At 44.1% G+C, this 24,326-nt stretch overlaps 1 protein-coding gene across 16 annotated transcripts in view; it reads left to right on the top strand.

The window, feature by feature from the left end:
* Nucleotides 1-24,326, top strand: part of Pde4dip (phosphodiesterase 4D interacting protein) — a 191,958-nt gene that overhangs the window by 66,931 nt on the left and 100,701 nt on the right. For all 16 annotated transcript variants that reach the window (XR_004606602.2, XM_034499721.2, XM_076933000.1 and 13 more), the window contains exon 4: nucleotides 1,619-1,729. Coding sequence is in view for 15 of the 16 variants with exons in the window: in XM_034499721.2 (XP_034355612.2) it covers nucleotides 1,619-1,729 (111 nt within the window). In the remaining variant the exon portion in view is untranslated. The remainder of the gene's footprint in view (nucleotides 1-1,618; nucleotides 1,730-24,326) is intronic.

Genomic DNA, 24,326 nt, shown 5'->3' with positions numbered 1-24,326 from the left:
CAGCAGGTCACTCCCAGAAAGAGAAATCGAAAATGTCAGATTATAGTACATAATTGAATAAGTGTGTGTGTGTGTGTGTGTGTGTGTGTGTGTGTTGCAATGCAAAATATAAAAAGTTTGAAAGGCACAAATTTGTAAGATTACAGTATAGAATACACTTTAACGTGTGGTGACCAACTGTGTGGCCACTCTGTTTTGGGGGGCTGTCTTCACCTTTGTGTGTGACCTCTGGATACTTGGGAAAGGTTGACTGAGATCATTATGAAGGTCCAGAAAGAACGGGAAAGATGGAGAGTAGGTAGGTTAGGGAAGAAGTGGACGCTTGAAATAAATATTAAAAAAATTAATTTCCTTTATCTCAGATGTTAACTGTAATTTTCTAACTTGGTATTACCAAATCAAAAACCTCTTTTGGGACCTGGGCTATGGGGCTGTCTCCCAGTCACCTTCAAAGTCCCATGTGATGTGATATAAATAACACTTCCTGCTAATGTTGCAGCTGTCACTCAAGGATCTTAATTGGTGTTATGAGCAGGATCTGGTGATGATGGCCCGGCTCCATTAGGCAGGTGCGGGAGTTGGGAACCAGCAAGTGGCTGAAATCTCTGGTCTCTGGGATGTAGTTGGGATGTTGCTGCCTCCCCCCCCCCAAACACTCCCACACTCCCTCCCTCAGAAGGAGGACGCCTTGGGCTTCCCTCCCTTTGCTCACTGAAAAAGTAAAGGTCCCTCTCAGCTAAAATCCACCCTTTCTTTTTGCGGGTGTGTGATGTGTGTGGGGAGCAGAGAGCAGGGAATAAAGACTGAAAACCTACAGCCGGGGACTGAAAATGGCAAGGGAGAAAGACTGAAGACACTGGGGGCTGAGCTCTGGATCACAAAGGGAATTGGACGCCTCTCCGGTCCATAGCACTTAAAGATTTACACCTGATAGACAGACGTCGCTTGGCTCTGGTCACTATTCTGTGGGCCATTTTGTGGACATGTATTCTTTCCACAGTTTCAGTCTGCTCCCCCCCACCCCCCACCCGTCAGGCCACTGCCCTTCCAGTTCCCTCTTGCCTTTGCAACCCCTATACCACCTTAACCTCCCTCTTTCTGGGAAGGATTTGAGGGAAGCTGCCAGGCCCTCTATTTCCAAAAAGCTGTTAACTGCCCCTTGGGCCTTGAGGCTGCGGGAGGGGGCATGGGGGGGGGGGGGAAGGGAAGGTGTGTGTGTGTGTGTGTGTGTGTGTGTGTGTGTGTGGCGGGGGGGGGGGGGGAGAGGGAGCTGACAGCCCTGTCCTGACTTGGAGTCGGGTTACTGCCACTTGTGTCTGAGTTCACACAGCGTGTTCCTCCGTCAGGGATTCCGCAAATATCTCCCCGAGGTAAAAAAAGAAAGCTTGTTGCTCTCCAGCACCCAGAGTCCAGAGCCCAGTCCCAGGTCCTGGAGCGCACCAACAACGGCCATGTCGCCTTAGCTTCCGGGGGGTCCCACAGCCTCAACAGCGTCCTAGCCTGCTCGCTCCATGCCGCGGCAAGGCTGCATCGTATTCCTGGGGTGAAGGGGGCGATCGGGCATGCTCCTCCCCATGGGTCGCCCACCATGTCTAATGGATATCGTACTCTGTCCCAGCACCTCAATGACTTGAAGAAGGAGAACTTCAGCCTCAAGCTGCGCATCTACTTCCTGGAGGAGCGCATGCAACAGAAGTATGAAGTCAGCCGGGAGGACGTCTACAAGCGGGTGAGTGAGTGAGTCGAGCGCACCTGGGACTGCTTGTCTAGGACTGGTGTCCTGCTGCTCCGCGATGGACAAGGCTCTGTATCTGGGTATTTTCCCTGTGACCTCGGACAGCCCCATTGCCCTCCCTGGGGCCCGGCTTTCTTCCTTCTTTCAGTGTTGCAGGAGGGGGCCACGCAAAGCCAGAGGCTCCAAACCCTGTTGCAACACACCTGGGCTAAATCCTGTGTTTACCCCAGACACTCACCTTTAGGGGCTGGGTGGGGAGGCCCAGAAATTTGCATGTTAAAATGAGCCTGGGGGAAGTGACTCAGGCCACACAGTCTCCTAAAGACCTCTTCCAGCTCTGTCTGGGTCCTGGGAGAAAATATGGTGGTGTGGAGAAACCACCAAGGAGAATTTTTCCTTGAGAAATTCATGCTTTCATTTGAAGGTGGTCAGGCAAGATCCACGTTTTGAAAGAGTATTAGACATTTTAGTCCTAGGAACTGTTTGCTGTAGAATGGTTAAAAAGGGGTGCTCATGGGACAGTGGAGGGAGGGAGGAGGGAGAGTTGGCCTCCTGGTGGAGGGCTGACATGATTGCTGTGAGCTGGTTGGCAGAGCTGAGGGTGAGATGAGACAGCATGTTGGGAAGAGAACTTCGAGTCCTGATGGGTCACAAGGATTAAGTTTCTTGGCCGGTCCCTACACTGATTTCCTCAGGCCTCTTGGGGTCTAAGCAAGAGGATCTGAAGTATTTGGGTGTCTAGTGCTGGTTGCCTCCGATTTTACCAGAGTTCCCAATAAATACCCACCTGTCCACATCAGAGAGCTACCTGGGCATTGCCTTGACCTGTTGGGGAGGTTGGGAAGCTCTAGAAGCCACCAGCTAAGCATTTAGATCTGAGAAACAGCTGGACTGTGTGAGAGCACGCATGATTATCTGGTCAATTCAGTTAATATGGACTGGTGAATCTGAGAAGGGGTGGAGGTGATGTCTGAGTGATGTCTATGGTCAGTTTGGTCAGCGCAAACTGATTGATTCTGGGGGTTTTAGTCTCTTTCCTTTTTTAAAATGTCCATGTTCCCTTCTTACTCTCCTGGAGACCCCCTCCAACCTCCCCTCCATTTTGCCCATGGCTGTATAGTGAGTGTGTCTCCCGGGAAGTTGCTAGAGGTACAGGGGACTTGATAGTTTGAGAATGCAGACGGGGAAGGATGCATGGCTGTGTGGTCCTCGGGGTAGGAGGAGTGAACAGATTTCTTCACTGCATAGAAGGAGGAAGTCTTTCCGTGCCTGAACTGTCCCCAAAACAAGGCAGAAGTGGCAACTTCTAGATCCCTGGAGGGAAAGGGTTGTTTTTCCCTCAGTCAGGTGATGGCTGCTTGAATCATCAAGCTTCATTCTCTGCTCTGCACTGGCTAAGGAGAAATGATTCTTCAGTAATCCTCTGGGTGTAGAGAAGTGTGATTGACTGGATATGGCAACTGCCACTGGGTACGGGTAAAGAGTCACAATACAAAGTCACTGATGGAGAGGACAATTTCTGGTGGATCCCATGCAGGTAGCTATGACCAATCTCTACTTGGTCTTGTGAGGGCAGAGTGGGCAGATAGCCATTGTTTCACATCGTTCCGGCAACCTAAAAGCACTGTGTTTCCTTCCCCCCCCCCCCATCTTCCTCAATTTTTATTCAACCTGCCTGTCATATTACCCTTCCCATTTGGTTACAGCTACTTGAAACCACTAAAGCAGTGGTTCTCAACCTTCCTGATAATGAGACCCTTTAACACAGTTCCTTATGTTGTGGTGACCACCAATCATAAAATTATTTTGTTGCTGCTTCATGTCTGCAATTTTGCTAGTGTTATGAATCTTAGTGTAAATATCTGATATTTGATCCCCCCAAAGGGGTCAAGACCCACAGACTGAGAAACACTGCCCTAAAGGCTAGGCTAAGTGCTGAGAAGACAGCTTAGCTGGTAAGGTGCTTGCCTAACCTGCATTAAGTCCTGGGTTTGAGCCATAGCACCACATAATCTGGCCATAGAGGTGCGTATCAATCATCTTTGTACTCTAGGGGTGGAGGCAAAAGATAATCTTTGTTTATATAGAGAGTCTGAAGTCAACCTGGCTTATAGGAGATCCTGCTTTTAAAAGAAGACTTCAGTTAAATGTCCTTTTATTTGGAAGGTAGAACACATTGAGGTGAGATCCCACTGTGTATCCTGGCTGGCCTCAAACTTGTGATTGTCTTGTTTCAACCCCTTGAGTGCTGGGAATGTAGTAATGAGTCCAGGTATCCAGCTTGCCATTAAAAAATATATATTTCTTTTCATTTCATTTGCATTGGTGTTTTGACTGCATATATATCTCTGTGATGGTGTCAGATCCCCTGAAACTGGAGTTAGAGACAGTTATGAGCTCTCAGGTGCTGGGAATTGAACTGAGCCATCTCTCCAGCCTCTAAACTTGCCATTTAAAAATTATTAACATCATAGGTGAAAAAGAGTATAGCCCAGTCTGTAGTGATGAGGGAGTGATAGAAAACAGCAAAGTTCTGCTTTGACAGAAGAACCAGGGACTCAGAGACACTGCACCAGGAGCCCCAGGCAGCCACTAAACAAGCTATGTAGCTTCTCCAAGCCTGTCCCAGCCTCCATAGAACTGACATTCAGAATAATGCTGTAGGCACTCAGACACATTTGTTGTATGGATAAATAACAGCCATGAAGATGACATAAAATTTTTATCAACTGCTCTCTAAATTTAATAGCATCACACTTCCAGAAGAGGACAACCATTGTATACTTGCTAGTAGTTATTATGGTATCTTAGGAATGAAATAAAGATTTGCTCTTTATAATATGACCGTAATGGTGCCTCTTATGTTCATGCTTGTTATTTGCATCACAGTTCCTTTAGTCCGGGAAGATTAATTGGTAGTTAAGTAACTAGAACCACGGGGTAAGTCACCATGGTTCTGGTGACATCTGTTACTGTACTTAGCTTGATTTTTGTCTCATGTTAGACAAATATTTCTTCAAAAATAAAAATATAAAACTACACCCATTTAAGTTAAATTCTCTGCAAAAGTTTGTGAGTGTTGCACAAGAAATTCTTTAAAGAAAACCAGTGCTTATGAACATATGTACTACAAGTCTATTGCATTTTTATTTTAGATTTTGGTACTGAAGAGGGAAAAATTACTATCTCAATGTGAGATGATTAAACATTCCACCATGACAACTTCTGGGAGACAGGGAGAACAGGACTGGGAAGAGGGTCCATGTTTCTCTTTCCAAGTGGCAAGTCTTCCTTAGGTAGTTGACAGAGAGACAGAGACATCAGAGAGACAAAGAGACAGAGAGGCAAAAAGGCAACGATAAGAAGACAGAGACAGAGACAGGGTGAGGGAGCGGCTGAAATGGATAAATGCTTTATTGGGAAGGAAGTTATATGGATTTTTTTTTTCAGTAAGATTAGTTGTAAAAGCTTGTTATGCCAAAGTCTAAAATTATCAACCTAAAAGCAAATTTTAAAAGTGCTCTAGCGTTTCCCTCCTCTAGGCCTATTAAAGAACTGAGAAAATAAAATTAAAAATTATACCAACCATACATTTATTAAAGAGTATTGAGTTACACATAAAAAACCTGATTCTTTGAAACTAGCTACTATGGATTGAATATTAAGTAAAGTATCCTTGAAGCTTAAGATTTTGTAAATATTAATAATAATTTAACTTCATATATACATTTTAAAAAATATTTGTTACTTTATATGCATTGGTGTTTGCATACATGTATGTTTGTGTGAGGGTAACAGATCTTGGAGTTACAGATAGTTGTCAGCTGCCATGTGGTTGCTGGGAGTTGAACCCAGGTCCTCTGGAAGAGCAGTCAGTGCTCATAACTGCTGAGCCCTCTCTCCAGCCCCCAAACATTTTTAAGAGGCTATTTACCCTTAGTACAGATTAAACAGGAACAAACATCTATGGGATTAGGGACCACTGCCCCCTCATGGTAGCCAGTAGTAATTGTAGGTTCAGTTCTGCAGGCAAAGGAGTGGGCTACTATTTTGACTATATGAATCGAGCTAAGGAGTAACCACTAAGGCATATAGCTCCCAACATCAGATCAAAGAAAAGAGCGATGACACTGCAGGTTGTCCACAGACGGGTATGACCTGCTCTGTGCAGGACAGCTTCGTGGCATTGCTGGATACACCTGCTGTGTAAGTAATTTCTGGGTGGCATCGTGGCTGACCTGATCATTTATTACCTAATCCTGCATCTTCTCTTACTAGCTGAGTGTGCAGCCACTAGAAATGTGCCCAGCCCTGGAATGTGTGAGATCCACTGCTGTATGATCAACATGTGGTCTCCCAACGGCACTCTGAAACTCTCCAGTACTTGGTCCCGTGATGATTATTTTCTTGCTCAGACTTCTGTGCTTTTCAAAAGCCTGAGGGTTATATTTTACAGATGAAATTTCAAATGTGACAAAGCTGGGTCCAAGAGTAGAGAGTGAAGTGAAAAGGAATATTGTCATCCTGGACCAGAACGAATCAATGTATAACTACAGATTCCAAAGTACATACGTTTTATTTTATAATCATTGGTTTTCTTTAAAGAATTATTGTACAACTTGCACATTTTTGTAGATAATCTAACTTAACTACACCCAGATAAGTTTGGTTTTGCACTTTTATTTTTATCTCTTAAAATATTTATTTATGATTTTAATTATACACTAATATATTATATATTATTATACACACACACATGAGTAGCGGTCCCATGTTGGATCCCTCTAGAACTGAGAACCACCCAGTCTGGGTGATGAGAACTGAACTTGGGTCCCCAGGAAGACCAGCATGTGCTCTAAACCACTGAGCCATCTGACCAGCTATACTTTCCTTTGTCAAGAGATGTTCTCCCAAAATGAAAGTATTAATAACATTGAAAGATGAGAGTGAATTTGGCCTTTAGAGAGAGGTAGAGCAAGCTGTGTCTCATTCCTTTATGAGCTTTGAGCTACTTGATTCCAGACCTAAACCTCTTAAGTTTTCTCACTGTTAAAGTTTTTAAATGATATTTTGGTGTGTGTGTGTGTGTGTGTGTGTGTGTGTGTGTGTGTGTGTAGCTTGCAGGACTCAGTTCTTTCCTTCCACCATGTGAGTCCAAAAGATTGAACTCAAATTGTCAGGCTTAGTGACAGCACGTTCACTGGCTGAGCCATCTTGATAGACCAGTTTCCTCATCTTTGAGATGGAATGACCCTGTTCTTAGAGGCTTGTACATAGCACATTTTTATAGCTATGGTGAGCAACCTCCTGACTTTATTGCTCACCAAATTGTCCTTCTCCTACTATTACGATATTACTGACCTGTGAATGTGACGCTCCTGATATGGAACCTTGGATCTGCTACTCTCTGCCTGATTTAACCTAGACAAATACACACCATTAGCTTTGAATGAAGCTAAGCAATTCCTACCGAAGTCATAGACTCTGTGGTAGTTTAAGATGATACTTCATGTTCGTAATGATGCTGGTATGAACCAACCTGGGACACAGCCAGGTGTATAAGAGCATAGCACGTGCATCCTGTGCCATAGTGATGCTCTAGAGTAACAGAAGATCATCCTTTACCTTGTGTGTTTACTGCACTGTAATACATGATAGTAATATACTACATATTATAATGATATAATATAATTATACTATCATTATTATTATTTCTTGTTTTTTTTTTTTTTTTTTGAGATAGGATCTCTCAGTATAGCCCTCGATGTCCAGAAATTGAACTGTGTAGATCAGTCTGGCCTTGAATTGGCACTGAGTGCGTAGACCAGGCTGGCCTTGAACTCAGAGATCTACCTCCACCTGTCTCTGCCTCCTGAGTGTTAGAATTAAAGGCATGGGTCACAATGCTTGGCTACTATAATTTTTACCATTGGTTTTAAGTAATCTCCTTTTACTTACCAAAATGGAAAGGTTAACTTAAGAACAGCCTCAGGCAGGTCCTGCAGGGATGATGTCAGAAGTCCTTTATCGTGAGATGACAGATAATTCCGTTAGCACTATTGCCCTGAGGATATTCCAGAAGGACAGGCTGGATGGGGGTGTGGGGTGGTGGGGTGGGAGCTGGGGGTGGGGAGGAGATGGGATGCAGTGATATGGATGGTACTGACTCCAGTAGGCCTGGGCCAATGTGTGTGCTTTTGTCTTAGTTTCTTTGTTTGTTTTTTTAAATAGAAAGGGTTAAAAAGAAAACAATTAAAATAGAAAAAGGCTTTTAGACTAACAATATAAATTTTTTGTACAACCATATAGTAGGCTTATATTTTACCTTGCTATTACAAAAGAGCAAAATAAAACAAATTAAAAGTTTATAAAGTAGTTAGAATAAGCTGAGGCTAATTATTAATTAAAAGAATTAAAGGTAAATTTGGTGTAACCCAAGTATATAGAGTTCATAAAGTCCACAATGGTGTTGAGTAGCATGTCAGGCCTTCCCAGTGACTTCCCTCTCACCCACTGACCACACCCACCTTCCAGCCCCTCAAGCTCCACTTACAATAAAGGCCCTATACAGATTCCTGTTCTCTATCTTTGGACTGTATCTTCTGCTTGGATGTTTAGGTACGCTGTACTTCTGTTGCTTGGTATTCAGTACCACAGCCTGTTGGACCATAGCTGTGGAGTGTAATGAGCTAGAATGTCTGTTCTGTGTTGGTCTCATAGTTGTGAAACCACATCATGACACCTGGTGCAGGTTATCACTCTTATTACTACAAGAGACCCGTGCACACATCTGCAGTAGGCTCTATTACTATCATCTTTATTTATGTGTGAACGCCTTTCTCCACTAGCAGCTAACACTGTAGAAAGTGTATGGTATCAAGAGATGTTTGACTTAATGCAGGAATGTCTGTGGGCACACAGCAAAAGTGGCAATGTTAACAAGGTGAGCATCCGAGCTAGAAACTTGAACCAGCCATTCTTTCAACATTACCATCCCTTGGCTATTGCTGTGCAAATCTGGATGCGCACAGCTATTGATGCGCACAGCTATTAGGAAGAATGGTTTTGGAATAAGTGCAGTCAGAAGTGTAAATTATGTAACTGTGGCCAAGAGGGCGAGTAAACGGGGGTTTGAATTATATTAGGCTCCAGGATTTAGTTTGGGATTTGCTTCCCAGTGATTACAAGAAAAATTCTGATAAGGCCCATGTTTGTAGCTCCAGTGTTGGGGTTGGGGTGGTAGAAGGTGATAGTAGTGGCAGATGAGGGGATGCAGAGGTGCTGGGAGCAACATGAAAAGAATTGGTGTACGAGGCATCTCCCAAAGTTCACCGGCAGCCAGTCTAGCCAAATTAGTAAGTGTCAGGTTCAATGAGAGATTTCTGAAAAAAATAAGTTGAGTAACAATAGAGGAAGATGCCCAACATTTATCTCTGGCCTCTAAACTCACTCTCTGTCTCTGTCTCTGTCTCTGTCTCTGTCTCTGTCTCTGTCTCTGTCTTTCTCTCTCTCTCTCTCTCTCTCTCTCTTTCTCTCTCTCTCTCCTCTCTTGCTCTCTTTCTCTTGCATGCTCTTTCTCTCTCTCTCTCTCTCACACAAATGTATAATAGTAAAATATGTAACAAGATTGAGCTTTCCAACTACTTTTAAGTATGCAGTTTGTGCCATCACACTATTTGTCATACAAACATCACCCTCCCATCTGCAGAGCTGAACTTGACTCCAGCTGAAACAGTCTTTATCAAACATCAACTTCCCATTCCCTGGTCTCTCCATCCATCTTCACTGTGCTTTCAGTCTTCATGATCTCCCAACTGTCTCATATAAGGGAAATGATGCATTTGTCCTTTTGTGACTGCTTCATGTAATGCCCCCCAGGCTCATCCATTGTAGCGTGTGTTAGAATTTCCTTGTGTTGTAGGCTAAATACCAGTTCATTACATATTTGTCATGTCTCCATGCCCACTCCTTCCACCATTTGGCCATTGTAAATAAGGTTCTTGTGACCACAGGCTGGTAAATGTCTGCTTGAGATGGGTTTCCAGACCAGACAAGAATTGTTGGAGTATGTAGTAATTCTATGTGTAATTTTTAGATTGATTAATTCTATTTTCATACAGATGAACCATTTTACAATATGTATGGCTTCCAACTTTTCATTGAACATTTGTTCTCTCTCTCTCTCTGTGAGTGTGCATGTGTGTGTGTGTGCACACATGTGCAGTCCTAATGGATGAAGCTCCAAAAAAATTTTAACCAAGGACACAAATATCAGTTACAAATATTTAATAGATATTTGTTTAATGGATACTCTCTACCTCCTCCAACTTTTACTCCCCGAAAGATGATCAATAGATACCAATGTCTTCAAGAGTCAGCCCACAGAGTGCATGGAGCAGAACACACATGTAAAATGGATGCTTTTCCAGGAAATTGTCTTTAAATAGTTTGGCTAGGTGCACACATGTGTACTCCCAATGCTGAGAAGGCAGACAGGATGACCCTTAGGGCTTTCTGGATGGCCAGTCTAGACCAATTAGTGAGCTCTAGGTTCAGAAAGAGACCTCAAAAGATAAGATGAAGAAGGACTGAAGAAGCCAATGTCATTCTCTGGCCTTCATATGCTGACATGTGTGTTTGTGTGTGTGTCAAACACGTGCACACGCACGCCCACAGACACACACACACTAAATAAGTAGATAAAACCTTTAGCTACGATAACCTTTTGTCTCTTTTCTATCACATATTTTCCTTATTAAAAGTTTTAATGGTACATATTCATTGTCATACACATGTCTTAAAATGTTTACAACTAAAACATTTTCCAAAAGTTAACAATAATTAAGCAAGTTGTTAAGAAAAAAAAATTAAGAGTGTCTGGGAGAGATTGCGCAGTCAGTAAAGTGCTTGTTATGCAAGCCTGAGGACCTGACCTCAGTCCCCAGTAATCTCATTAAAACAATGGCTGGTCATGATGGTGAATGTCTTTAATTCCAGTACTCTGGAGGCAGAGACAGGCAGATCTGAGTTCAAGGCCAGCCTGGTTTACAGAGCAGTTCCCAGGGCTACACAGAGAACCCTTGTCTTCAAAAACCAAAGAACCAAGCAACCAACCAAACAAACACAAAGAAACCACTGGGCATTGCAGTGTACTCCTGGCATTGAGGAGGCAAGAGACTAGAGGATTTGCTAGCTAGCCAACCCTAGTCAAATTTGTGAGCCCCAGGTTCAGTGAGAAACCCTATCTTAAAGAATAAGGTAGATGTAAATAAAGAAAATGTTTTGTGGACTCCACAAGTATGCACACATACATATATGTTTATCCACGTACACATGTCCATGTACAGAAGCGTACATTACATACATGCAAAATATACATTCATACATGAACACACATTTGTTTATCCACATATACATGAGCATGTACACAGCATTCACTACATACATACAAACAATAGAATAGAAAAATGTTGGCAACTCTGCTCCATATATGAAGAAAAGCATTAACTTTGGCAATGGTGGCCACAGAGGTCAGTGTAGATGAGGAGAAGGTAGGCTCTCCCTAGCACTGTCTACAGGTACCCATGACAGTAATAACCAGTTCTGTTTAGTCCATTGCAGCATGTTTACATCTGGGAAAGGGAAGGAGATGAGTTAGGCAACTCAGGCTCACAGGAATTGGCCAAGGTTCTGCAGTTAGGAAAAGGTAGATTAAGGGTTCAAACATTGGATCTAGAGAGGCGGCTCAGTAGTTAAGAGCAGACGACTGGTTTGATTCTCAGGGTCTACATGGTGGCTTACAACTATCTGTAATTCATGAAGGAGTAAAGGCTTTCTGGACCAGAGAGGCAATGGACAAAGGCAGAGACAGGAATAAACACTGTGCGTGGCTCACTTCCAGGCATTCTGTGTTGCTGGAATGTGAGGCAGGGAGGGCTTGTGGTGATTGAAGGTGACACTGGAAAGGCAGGTAGAAGACAAACCTGGGGACCCGTGAGTCCACCAGTCTCCTCTTCAGTAAGACTTTATAAGGCGTCTACTATACTTCTGGTACTGAGCCGGGCATTAAGACTTTGAAGACAAGTAAACATCCGAGATGAGATGGTAAACGGACAAAGCGCAAAGGAATTCAAGCAAGGCAGTGCTACCCCGAGTGAACAGAGAAGATGGAGGGGAAATCTACAAAGGATTCTCTGGGGAGATGACCCCTGAACTTCAAAAAGGAATAAAAGTTGTTAGTCCGTCAGTGGTGGGGTACAAGGAAGAGGATCTGCCACAAGCTAAAGCTGGAGGCAAATGGATTGCTGGCTGTGTGGACAGAATCCTAAGTCATTTTGTGTTGCCGGATTTAAGTAGTAGGCACAGGATGAGACTGAAATGTGTATGTATAGGGCAGTCTTTTGTGCCTTTTTAGAGGAGCCTGTAATGGGTTGTAAACTGCAGGGACCATGCTTGATGCCCCTGCTGGGGGAAGGGGGGATGTCGAATTCAGTGAGATGAAACAGAAAAAAAGGAGGACAAAAGGGAGGGGCCAAGTGAGGGCAGGGCAGTGGGCACAGAGGGAAGGGACCTCTGATTAGGACATAAACTACCCATAGGACTTCATGCTTGACTGGGAGGAGGGACAGGCTAGGAGTGAGATGCCTAGCTAGGTCAAACCACTGTTTCTGAGCCCGCTCCCCCTCCCCCCCATTTCTGTGTTTAACTCCCTGGGCTGTACCCGGATTGATGCCTGGAGATCTGGAGATCTGTGAGGCTGGATACCTAGCAGGGCTCTCTCTCTCTCTCTCTCTCTCTCTCTCTCTCTCTCTCTCTCTCTCTCTCTCTCTCTCTCCATCCCTTCCTCCCTCCCTCCCTCCCTCCCTTCATCTCTCCCTCCCTCCCTCCCTCTCTCCCACACACACTAATGTCTTAGGATAGGTGGTGCCAGCAGGACTGGGATGGCTTCAGCCAATGCTGGGGAAGCCAGTGCTGTTACCAGGTAGCAGAGTTATAATTAGTATCGTTACTAGGAGAAAGCCTGGGGTTTGTGAGCCTGCGCTTTCAGAAGCAGTTTTTCCTATTGGATGTAATACAAGGTGGGCAGAGCTGGGTCTTTTTAATGTGGTTTTGGGAGATTCGGTGCTGCACAGGTAGATGCTTTGTTGTGAGCAGGAAGTGAGGTCTTGCTGATCACCATCTTGTCTAGGCAGGAGGAAGAGGGAGAAAAGGCTGCCTTGGTATGTTTGAATAGCCAGGAAGATGGGAGAGGAAGAGCACATGACCGCTGTTTGGAGCTAGAGAGAGTCCAGAGGAACTCTCCACGTTGCAGAAAAACTTCCTTATAAAAATATTAGCAAGAGTTGCCACTTGCCTGGCTTTCAGCTTCCCCGTGATGAGTGAACCCTTCATTTTAAAGATAAGGAGACAAAGGTAATTTGCCTTATGTCACATATATCAGGTTCAAAAGACTTAGGACAAATGGCTAACTGAGGTGTCTGTTGGCATTCAAAGCGCATACGGGCCTCCAGGCTCACTCAGTTCCTCACACTTCACCCCTACCCTAAACTTCTCCAGCTCACAGGCTTCCCTTCCCACAGCTTCTGATTCCATTCAGTCATGTGCTGCTGGCCCTCTCTCCTCCGTGTTCTCGCTCCTCTTCCTCTCTGTCTCCGTCTCTCCTCTCACAGCCTGGTTCTGTCTATGGCCAGATTTGGTCTGTTACCTTCTCTCCCTGCTCTAGACTTCATACCTCTGGCTGTACTCTCTCTCACATCTTCACTAAAACCCTTCTCTTCAACTGTACCTTAGAGCGATCATGTCCTCACGGTGTACAACATGGACTATTTAGGCATCAAGCTGAGACTGAAATCCAGGAGACACAAGCTCCTTCCTGGCCAGGATGCTTACAACAAACTCTTCAATCTACAACAAAAGTTCAAGAAATGTCTGTGCTTGTGAGAAGTTAGTTTTTCTTTCTCCTTGCCTGTCACAGGCCAAAACAGAACACACACAACAGGCGCTAGACTCATTCACAGATGATGTCAAAAGAAAATTGTAGTTTCTTCACCTGTGTGGCCTCTCCCCGGGGCTTTTGTCCGTGTTTTTTCAAAAGCTATGTGGGCTTTGCTTTTTTGCTTTGGCTAGTCTCACCTCATCTAAACAAGTTCAACTGCTCAGAGAAATGAGGCTACATCGTACATGGGGAAAGCGCAGGATAGGTGGGGGAGGTGAACACTGGAAATGAGCACACCCTATCATGCCAGATAGCAGCTAATCCGATCACATACTGGAAGGCAGGCATGGTACATAGCGTTCTGATGATAGCTGAGCGTTAGTCAGGTGGCTTTTAGCCAAGCAACTGTAGAAGTGACTTTGGGCCTCACTGGGCAACTTCCATACCCACTATTTGGAAACCTGGCTTGAGAAAGTTGGGAGGGAATAAAAGGCACAAGCTACCTTGTAATGCCAGATTCCCATCCCCCAGCTCTCTGGAAAGTTCTGCTGCCTCATAGGAGTCATGTCTTTATGTCCATAAGGTCTTAAACAGCCCAAGAGAGGTTTGGAAATCTTTAATATTGGGGAAGCAGACAGACGCAATGCTATAATCTTTAGCACAAAGAGTGTGGGCCTGCTAGAGGACCTGAGGTCAGCTCCTCTGCACATCACCTTCCTTGGAAGGTCTCAGGTCCTCTCCTTTCTCAACCATGCTCCAGCTCACATCCCCATTTGGCACTCTCCTGTCAAACTGAATATCTCTGTTCAGCATAGGTGCAAACTTGGTTTTGTCCACACTTGATGTCACAGGGGACCACATCATCACTCTGCTCCCAAGCCAGAAATAAATGGGCCCAGAGCTGGATCTAGAGTCTTCCTGGCTCTGAAATCCAGGAAGGTAGCAAACCTGTGAGGAACAAAGAGGTGAGAAACAGTGTCTTCTCTAAGCCCTATTTTTCTAACCCTTCCTAACCTGGGCCATGAGGAAGCCCAGGCTGCCACCCAACCATTGGTGCCTTGGAGCACTCTATAGCTGAGACTGTAGTAGCATTCCTGTGTTGTCTGCAAAGGAGGAGGGAAGAGTAGAAGGGGCTCCTTCATCCCTGGGAAAGCTAGGTTTGCCACAGCTAGCCCTGCATGAACTGCTGCTCTTTCAAAGTGGTATCATCAGTTAACAATTGGATTATTTCTCAGGCTTTGGGATGTGGTCCTGAACTTCTTCCTAATTTCTCTCTTTTCTTTCTACCTCTTAAAGAAGCCAGAGACTTTAGCTCGTACCTAAGGGCCTGGATATAAAAGGAAAGAAAACAAGCAGTCAGGTAGAAAATGACCCATTTGCATCTTTGCAGCTCCAGAAGGGGTTTCTAAACCCAGGTTGTGCTTCATTGCCACCTCAAAATGCTAAATACTTTTCATTTTAACTCCACGGGTGGAAGTAGGGGGGTTTAGAGAATACTAAGTGCCAGGCTCCCGCTTATATATTTTATCCATATTTAATCGCAGCTACATAGCAGCCTGTATCCCAGCAGCTACGCGACCTAATTCTACACTTTAATAAGCTAAGAGTTATTTAGAATTTAAAGTTTGCCACTCTTTCAAATGCAAATGATGTTTTTCATTGGTAAGCTCACATTGAATCAAGAGTGACTGAAAGAGAAAGAGCTTGGTAAGGGGATACCTGTGACATAGTGGCTTCTGCCAGGACTGTGGCAGGAGGAGGTGGACATCTTAGTCATGGGTTTGTGGGAAAAGATGGTGCTGGCCTTATTTTACCTTGTGAATCAGGTGGAAATGGAATGTAATAGTGCCAGGGCTGTCCTTGCTATGGCTATGTACCCTGAATTCAGAGGAAACAGGAAGGGTTCAAACTGTATTAAAATCAAACAGAAGCTGGGATCACAAAGTGGGGTGACAGTGTACCTGTACAGTCCCTGTTACTTGGAAACTGAGGTAGAAGAAACCAAGGCTGGCCAGGGCCTGGACCAAACCAAGCAAGCAAACAAAATAGAAAAGGATAGTAGAATTGGGATTTTTCTTTTCCGTCTTGAGCTTAGAGTACATTTCAGTTTCTCTGACAGGTAGTAATTAGCTATTTCCTGTCCCTGCCAAGATAAAAATAAGATGACTTAAGTTGGCACATTAGGGTTTTATGTGTATGCATGTGCATGTGCGTGTTTGTGCACGTGTGTGTGTGTGTGTGTGTGTGTGTGTGTGTGTGCAGCACCTGAGGAATGACCCCTGAGATTGTCTTCTGACATACACAAAAGTGTGCATCCACACACACACATGTATATGCACACATACACACAAAACACACACAAACAAAGCAGTTGTTCTGCTGGAGAGGGTTGGTAGATACTAATGCACTAAGCAGACAATACCTCATCGAGTTTGTCTATCATGGATGAGCAATGTACAGTAAATGTTCTAAGTAAATAACCATGAAAGTGAAAATCCTCTTAGGGGAGAAAAAGAAAAAAAGGGGGGTTGCACAGTGTAAAAGGCTCTGTATTGATACCAGTCCCTTTTCTGTTACTGTAACTAAATACATAAGGCTGGAACATTACAATGAAAAGAGCTTTACTTAGATTACAGGTCTCAGAGGTTCAGAGTCTAAACCTCATGTGCAAGCTCTTGAAAGTCCTCTTTGGTTGGACGTTTAGCTGAACTCTCTGCTTAGTGTCCTAACAGCCACAGACTTGGTCAGTCTGCAGTGTTGTCTAGAGAAGGATCCTCTGAGCTCCTTCAGGTTGTCAACAAAATTTATCTCCTGTGGCTGTAGAGTCAAGGCCCTTGGCTTCTTCCTAAATGTTAGCTCAGTGGTTCTTAACCTGTGGGTCGTGACCCCTTTGGGTCAAACAGTTTCGTAGGGGTCACCTATCAGATATTTACATTACTATTCATAACAGCAGCAAAATTAGTTATGAAGTAGCAACAAAAATAATTTTATGGCTGGGGGTCAGCACAACGTGAGGAACTGTATTAAAGGGTCGCAGCATGAGGAAGGCTAAGGCTGCCTGGAGGTTCCTTGACTTTCATTGTGTCTTGTCCTGTGTGCACACCCTCCATCGTTGCTTATTTCAAGTCTCAAAGGAGAGGCTCTTAAGCCTCCATTTGCAGTCATGATGGTCTAAAAACTTAACAAAGTCCCAAGTGTATCTCTCCCTCAACTTTGCCATATCCAGTTGGCTAAGAAACGAGTCCCAGGTCTTGCCTGGACAAAAGGGAGGGAATTACACAGAAGCATGAGACTGGGAGCATGACTCTGGGAGTTGAGAACAGTGGGTCCCTCATTACAGTCTATCCAACACTCCTGCCATCCACGTCTGTTGTTGTTACTTGTTTGTAGAGTTAGGCTAGAAATGGAAGTAAAGATACAAGTGAGTGGCCAGTGGAGGGCCTGGTCCCTGGGCTTACCGCATGGCATTTATAGTGTTCCAGCCTGATCTGAGACAAGGAGGATATCCTGGGTGGTCTTCATTCTGAGCTCCTTGTCCTCTGTACTTGGCTGTTTGCATGTCCACTTCCTTTATCCATTGCTTCTCTCTCTCTCTCTCTCTCTCTCTCTCTCTCTCTCTCTCTCCCCTCTTCCTGTTCTTCCCCTTCTTTCTTCCTCCTCCTCTCTCCCCTCCCCCCTCTCTTTCTTTCTTTCTTTCTTTCTTTCTTTCTTTCTTTCTTTCTTCCTTCCTTCCTTCCTTTCTTTCTTTCTTTCTTTCTTTCTTTCTTTCTCTCTTTCTTTCTTTGAGATAGGGTTTTTCTTTGTAGCCCTGACTGTCCTGTAACTTGTAGACCAGGCTGGCCTCAACCCACAGAGATCACTATCTGGCTTTCTTTCTTTTTTAAAATTAAGGATGTAGTTCAGTGAATTTTAACAAGTGTTAACAACTGGGTAGCAGCCATCACACAATGAGAGTATCAAATATTCCCATCATCCATGGCCACTTGCTGTACATCCCAGCGGTACTAACCCCCTTACACCACTAGGCTGCAGGGAGTCCCTGATCCGTCACTAAGAGCACCTCTCACTTCCTTCATCCAACCTGTCATCCGTTAATGTTATTTGTATCAATAGTGCGTTCATTCTCATTGCGTCCTCTGAAAAATAAAGGCAAATGATGTGTTTATTCGTTTGTTAACGATCATATAGGGCGTGTCCAGTGATTGCCTACCAAGATAAGGTTACTATGAACATCATGTTCTTTTGGTTCACTTGGATATGGAACTGTAGGTCACAGAATGTCTGCGTATTCCAATTTATAAGATACTGCCCCAAAAGTGACTTTTAAATAGTGACTAGAAGAAGATGAGGAAGCTGGCTGACCAGATGACTCAGGGAAGAATTTTCCAGGTTAGTAAACAACAGACAAGTCATCGTGGCCAAAGCAGCGTGAGCAGGGAAAGAACGTGAGCTCAGAGGAGATGGGGCTGCTAAAGATTGGTGGCGATTGTATCATTTTAATGATTTTAGACTTTACTGAGTCACATAGGGTAGGGAGAGGATTAATCTAACAAGTGGCAGCTGACTCTGACCTTGGAAAAGATAAAATCTGGTTCTAACTTTGTAAGCAGGGTATAGAAGGGCTGGGGTAGGATGCAGGAGAGCAACCGGGAAACATCTGCTGTAGCCCGTTCTGAGAACTGATGGTGTGTTCAAACTAAAGCAACACTGGGCATAGGATGAAGTGGGAAAGGCAGCAGAACCGGTGGGATTTACATGGATGAGAGAGAGACAGAAATTGATGAGGACCACAGAGATGACAGAGCTGCCATAACTGAGACAGGGAAGGTTGTAGACGGAGAAGGTTTGAGGTAGAAGCATAGGTATTCAATTTTATAATGTTTGTGTTTGAGATATTTGTTAGATATTTCACACAACAAGCAAGTGCTTGGGTCTATGTCAGGACTTCAGGGGAAAGGGTTGTGCTAAAGACACAAATTGTGATGTTGTCGGCATGCAGATGGTCTTGGAAGCCTTGAGACTTTGTTGTGTCACCAAGGGACTGGGCGCATCTAAGGAGGAAAAGAACCAGGATTAAGTTCCAGGCCACCCACATTGATAAGCATTGGCAAAAAGGAGAAAAGGAAGAAAAAGAAAATACATGTGGGAAGAAAAGCCAGTAGCCGGGGTGTGGTCCTTGGAGCCAGATTAAAAAAAAAAAAAAAAACTGAGAAGAGGGAGGGCTCAAAGCTTTGAAAAACTTCGAGGCTTGATGACTAAAAACTCACCTTTGGCTTTAGTACCGTCCATGATCTCCACTAGAGCCGCCTTGGCGAAGCAGTGCAGGCAAAGCCTAAGTTTAGTGCACTTAAGAAATGAAAGAAGAGTTGCTGAGGTAGAGAAAATGAACAGGTACATTAAAGAGTTGTGTTTCAAGGAGACAAAAGAACCCGACTGTAACTGGTAAGGGTCCTGGGTCAGCAGAAGTGTTTTTATAAAATGTGAAGAGAGCCCAGATATCACATGGCAATAGAATTTATCAGTAGATAGTAGAAATATTAATAGAAGAGAAAAGATAAGACTTCTCAGGTTTGGAAAAGGATTGTGGTGAGAGAAAGGGTATGTAGGGGCTGGTATTGGCACATGGGCAGATGTGACAGACAAGACCTGTCACAAGTTTATTTGTTCCTCCAAATGTATTTTCAAAAACACTCCTAGAGTGAGGTGTTCCTCCTCCTTCTGGGGACTCGTCCAAGCTGAAACATCCTTGTTCACATCTGGAATGTACATTCTCTCTCTGTGTGCACAAATCCTACCTAACAGAGTCCAGCCCAGACCACACCTGCCCAGGTGGGCCTTTCTTCTTCAACACAGTGCCAAATCTTGTCTCTCCATCTAATTTCTTCAACTGACTACAGTTCAGAATAACTATTTGGCACATATCATTTAACCTCTAGCTGCTAGATTTTTTAAATTAAATTTTTTAAATTAATTATATATATATATATATATATATATATATATATATATATATATATATATTATTAACTGTCTTCAGACACACCAGAAGAGGGCATCAGGTCACAGTACAGATGGTTGTGAGCCACCATGTGGTTGCTGGGAATTGAACTCAGGACCTCTGGAAGAACAGTCAGTGCTCTTAACCGCTGAGCTCTCAGCCCCTAGATAATGATGATGGTAGTGGTGGTGGGGTTGGTGGTTGTGATGATGGTGATTATTATTATTATTTTAAATGTATAGGTTTCTTAGATCTCCCCACAGACTATACTTTGCAGGCTAGATCAGCACCAAGCATCCTCAATAGCTTTTAACATAAATTTTACTAAGCTCAGAAGAGAAACCCCTGATCTGAGTGGCGAGGTTATAAATGCCCAGTAAGCTGCAGGTGACACAGCTTCGTAGAAAGAGTGGGCAAGAAGCTGCCTTCTCCATCTTGTTATGTCCTCCCCTGTCCCTGGGTGCTGGGAGAAGTCCAACAGAACCTGACTCTCCTGGAAATGCGCCGAGAGGGCCTGGTAGATTTAGGACGCGAATAACTTGAGAAAAGGGCCACTAGCTAGTGGAAATCCTTGACTTGACAGAGTTTGAGCAACAGCCGCTCATTTGGTAAATATGTCATTATCTTCTGTAGACTGGATGTGCTAGTCATAGTGAAGCAGCAACTGGAGGCTGAGAGGGATGTTATGCTCACACAGACTCGGTGTCCGAACACTGAGAGGGAGGTCATGGCCCTCTCTGCTGTCACCCAGCAGTTTTGCCTCATTCCTAATGAGCTGGAGTTGTTTCTGTAAGTGGTGGTTGAAAGGAATTTACTATTAAGGCCTGGTGTAGGTTGACCGAACTGACTGTTTTGATAGGGTGCTGCTGCCTTTGGAGACCCTGGAAGCCTCCCACTTGTTTAACCTGTTTTGCAACACTGAGAGACAGGCAGTCAGAGAAGAGGTGCTCTTTGGGCAGAGGACAAGCAGCAGCGGGAGTGGTGGAGTGGCAACATTTGTTTATTTATGTTTCACCAAAGACTTAATAGGCACAAAGTGCTTAATAAGTTATATAAGTAACTGTTTCTGGTGTGATCGGACCACAGGATTAATGGCAAGGCACCAAACATGGCCACACACAATGTACTTACAGATGTGAAGAAATACAATAGAAGCCACACATGCCATTTGAAATTTTCTGGTGACCACATTTTAAAAAACTGAACAGAGGGGTCTAGAGAGATGGCTCAGCAGTTAAGAACACTGGCTGCTCTTCCAGAGGACCCGGGTTCAAATCCCAGCACCCACATGGCAGCTCACAACTGTTTGTCACTCCAGTTCCAGAGGCTCTGACACCCTCATCTGATATACAGGCAGGCAAAGCACATGTGCATGAAGTAAAAGTAAAAATAATAAAACACTGGAAAGAGCCATGTAAAATTAACGGTAATAATGTATTTAAATATCGTAAGGTTCAATGTAAGATCAAAAAACAAAAATTCTTAATTGTTTTTTAAGCTTGCATATTCCTTTGTGATAATTAGTATTAAAAATCCACTGTGAACTGTCCTCACACAATTTGCACTAGTTACTAGTTACTAGTTACTAGTTGTACTATTAGCCGTGGGCGGCCTGTGCCTGCCATGCTGAGTGGCCCAGCTGTGGGTCATCTGTAGGGTAACCACTGTCCCAGATTTCCAGGAGAGGCTTGAGTTCGAAAAGTTGCCTGATAGATAACAGAAGATTTGCATTAGGCCAGGCCATGCTTTCAAGGCCGGACTCAGAGATTAGAGTACAACATTAGATCCTATCAGGTCCCATCAAGAACTTAAAAGTATTCAGCCGGCCATGTTTGCCAATTTATTTACGTTTGGGTTGTTTCAGTTTTTGAGATATGGTCTCACTGCATAGACCTGGCTAGCGTGAAATTGTTATGTAGACGAGCTGGCCTCGAATTCACAGAGATCTGCCCACCCGAGTGCTGAGATAAGAGGTACGTGCCAATTTGCCCAGCCTTTAACATAATCATTATACTCCATGTAAGTCCTAAACCCACTGCCTGAGGAGAAATAAAAGGAAAACAAAGGGTGGTTCCTGGGAAATGCAGTTCTTAAACAGCTGAGAGAAATACATCATTGCGAGCATCCCTTTCAGCTCCTGCACTGGGGCCAGGCGCCTGTCTCCTGTGAAGCATCCTGGGGGATTGCAGGGGCTCCAGCCTCACCCCAGCCCTTACCAGGGGCCTGCAAGTTACTAAGTTAAGCCCAGTTGGGCCTATTTGTGAACATAGACTCCAGCCAAGTCAGGGAGGTTTATCCTGCTAAGGAATGTGCTGGGGAGGGGAGAGGCCCACTGAGGTCATCGGTATTTGTGTGCACGGCTTCTCACTGCCAGCTTGGTTGGGACAGATCAACAAAGGCTCTGGGACTTAACCAAGAGGCTAACAGAGTGGTCAGAGAAAATGAATAGCTTATGACATACCGTGACATACCAGTCAGTGTGAGAAAGATGGCATGTATCTCGGGACCTCTGGGTACAGAGTCTAAATAAAATAATCAGGGCATCTCACTTTTCCTCATGTATTCTCCATTAAAAGTAAACTTATGTTTTAGAGCAATATACATGGGCCAAAGGGTAGCTAAGAAATCCTTGAGTGTCCTGTCCAATTTTTTATTATGAGCTAAAATACATATATGTATACTGTGTACGTATATGTACATGTATGTATACCCTACATGTGTAGCTTCTACTACCATCAAATTCCAAGCATACCTCATTTTAATCTGTTTTTAATTGGATTCCCAAACTGGGTGTTGCTCAGAATTGGCTATTTCACCTGTGATTCATGCCTCTGACTATGTGGAAACTACATTTATTGAATACCTTCAATATGCCAATATTCTCATTTCATCCTATTTAATTAGATATACCTGAAATTAAAACCTGAAGGACTGCACTAAAGTCCCTGAAGTGATCTCTAGAGGAGAGAGGAGAGATAGCTGTGAACAATGGCTGACTCTACATTTTTCTGTGGTTCAATGTAGTAGAATCTGTGAGAGTCGGTATTTACACCCCAGTTGATAGCCATCTTTCCATGCCTCTGCCTCAGCCCTGGAGGCTTACCTTCCCTTGATGGTGCTGCAGTTCATATTTATATCCCAAACTAGAGCTGGGAGGGAGAGCAGCCCAAGCATGATACCTCATCTGTGGGTTAGTGGTGTCTCGTTGGAGGATGAAGTCAGGAGTCACGTGAATTCACCTTAAGTTGTGTATCTGCTGCTGTTTGTATCTGCCACCTGTGCACCGTTCTGTGCAGCCGTTTGATGCTGGCTCTTCTCTGGCTTATTGAGTTCTACTATAAATCAACTATTTAATTAGACTTAGGCTGTAAACTCTGTGAGGGCTGTGTCAGACTTGTTATATCTAAAAGCTGATTAAGTATTTGGTGGGGGAGGAGAATAAGGAAATGCTGACATCTTACAAGTCAGCTACCTTGCCCCCTGCCACTTTTCTGTCTTGTCTGTCTCTCTCCCCTACCCCTGCTTTCTCCCTTTTGCTTTGTCTCTATACACGTCACACACACACACACACACACACACACACACACACACCCTAATCCCTAGCCACATTTACCCAAGCACCTAATTTTAGGACGTCAGTGCTCTTGGATGTAAACATCTATGTTGATCTAATCAAAGCCAGTCAGCATGGCTTTAGGACCCCAGGAAGAACTGGCAGACTTGAGAGACGGTGTCCTGAACAGAGTGTCACAGTTTGGACACAGGGCCTACTGTTGTAGAAAGCAAACTTTCCACTTGTTTTTTTCCATCTCCTTGGGAGACTGGATACTCAAGCCGGCTCTGGCTGGGCACCACCCTGGTATTGCACAGTGTGACTGTGCCTGAAGACAGTGCACTGTTGTCCCTTCCCTGGCAAAGAAGGAGACTTGTCCCATGTTAGAGCAACCTCTATGCCTGACCTGGACCTTAGTATACAACTGAAAGATGGTAAACATAGACTCTGTGGGAAGGCAGGAGTTGTACTTTATAAACCAAGTCTTCTATTCTGTTAAGGTCTAGAAACGTAATGTTCTGTACATGAAGCCAGCTGCCTGGATGTCTCACATTCGTAGAGGTCACAGGGAGAGCAGGTGGGATTATGTCTCAAGTAGGATATTACATATCCTCGGTTGCAATTTGAATGACTCAAACATTTACAAACAAAGCTTTGGGATGACTAATGTCACACCACTAATAACAGAACTAGATATCTGCACCTATGAGAGTTCTGTTTTGCTTAAAAAATTTGTGAATAGAAGGAAATTTTATTCATAAAAGAATTCCTTCAGAAACTGCTAAAATCTTGTACGTCGGTCAGGAGGATAAAACTCCGTAAGAAAATGCCGTCTGCTTTACCACATTCTGCAGATATGATCTGCCCAGTGTGATCAGAGAAGTCTGAAAAGGGAAATTATTCTGTGTATGAGGAGCTCTTATGAACCTTACGTTTCTAGAGAGGGGAAGCTCACAGTTCATGGCTACTTCTCACCGGGGTGGACAGACCTGTGGGAGGGTCTCATAAATGCCCTAAACTCTTCTTACCACTACAATATTTCTTTTTGAGTTTCTTTAATTTAAATAATTGATTAGGGTGGGATTTCTGCTATGCTTATTTTTAT

This window comes from Arvicanthis niloticus, chromosome 4 (assembly GCF_011762505.2).
Source record: "Arvicanthis niloticus isolate mArvNil1 chromosome 4, mArvNil1.pat.X, whole genome shotgun sequence".
Classification (NCBI taxonomy): domain Eukaryota; kingdom Metazoa; phylum Chordata; class Mammalia; order Rodentia; family Muridae; genus Arvicanthis; species Arvicanthis niloticus.
The sequence above is the reverse complement of the archived record's forward strand: the minus strand, read 5'-3'. Positions and strand labels throughout refer to the sequence as shown.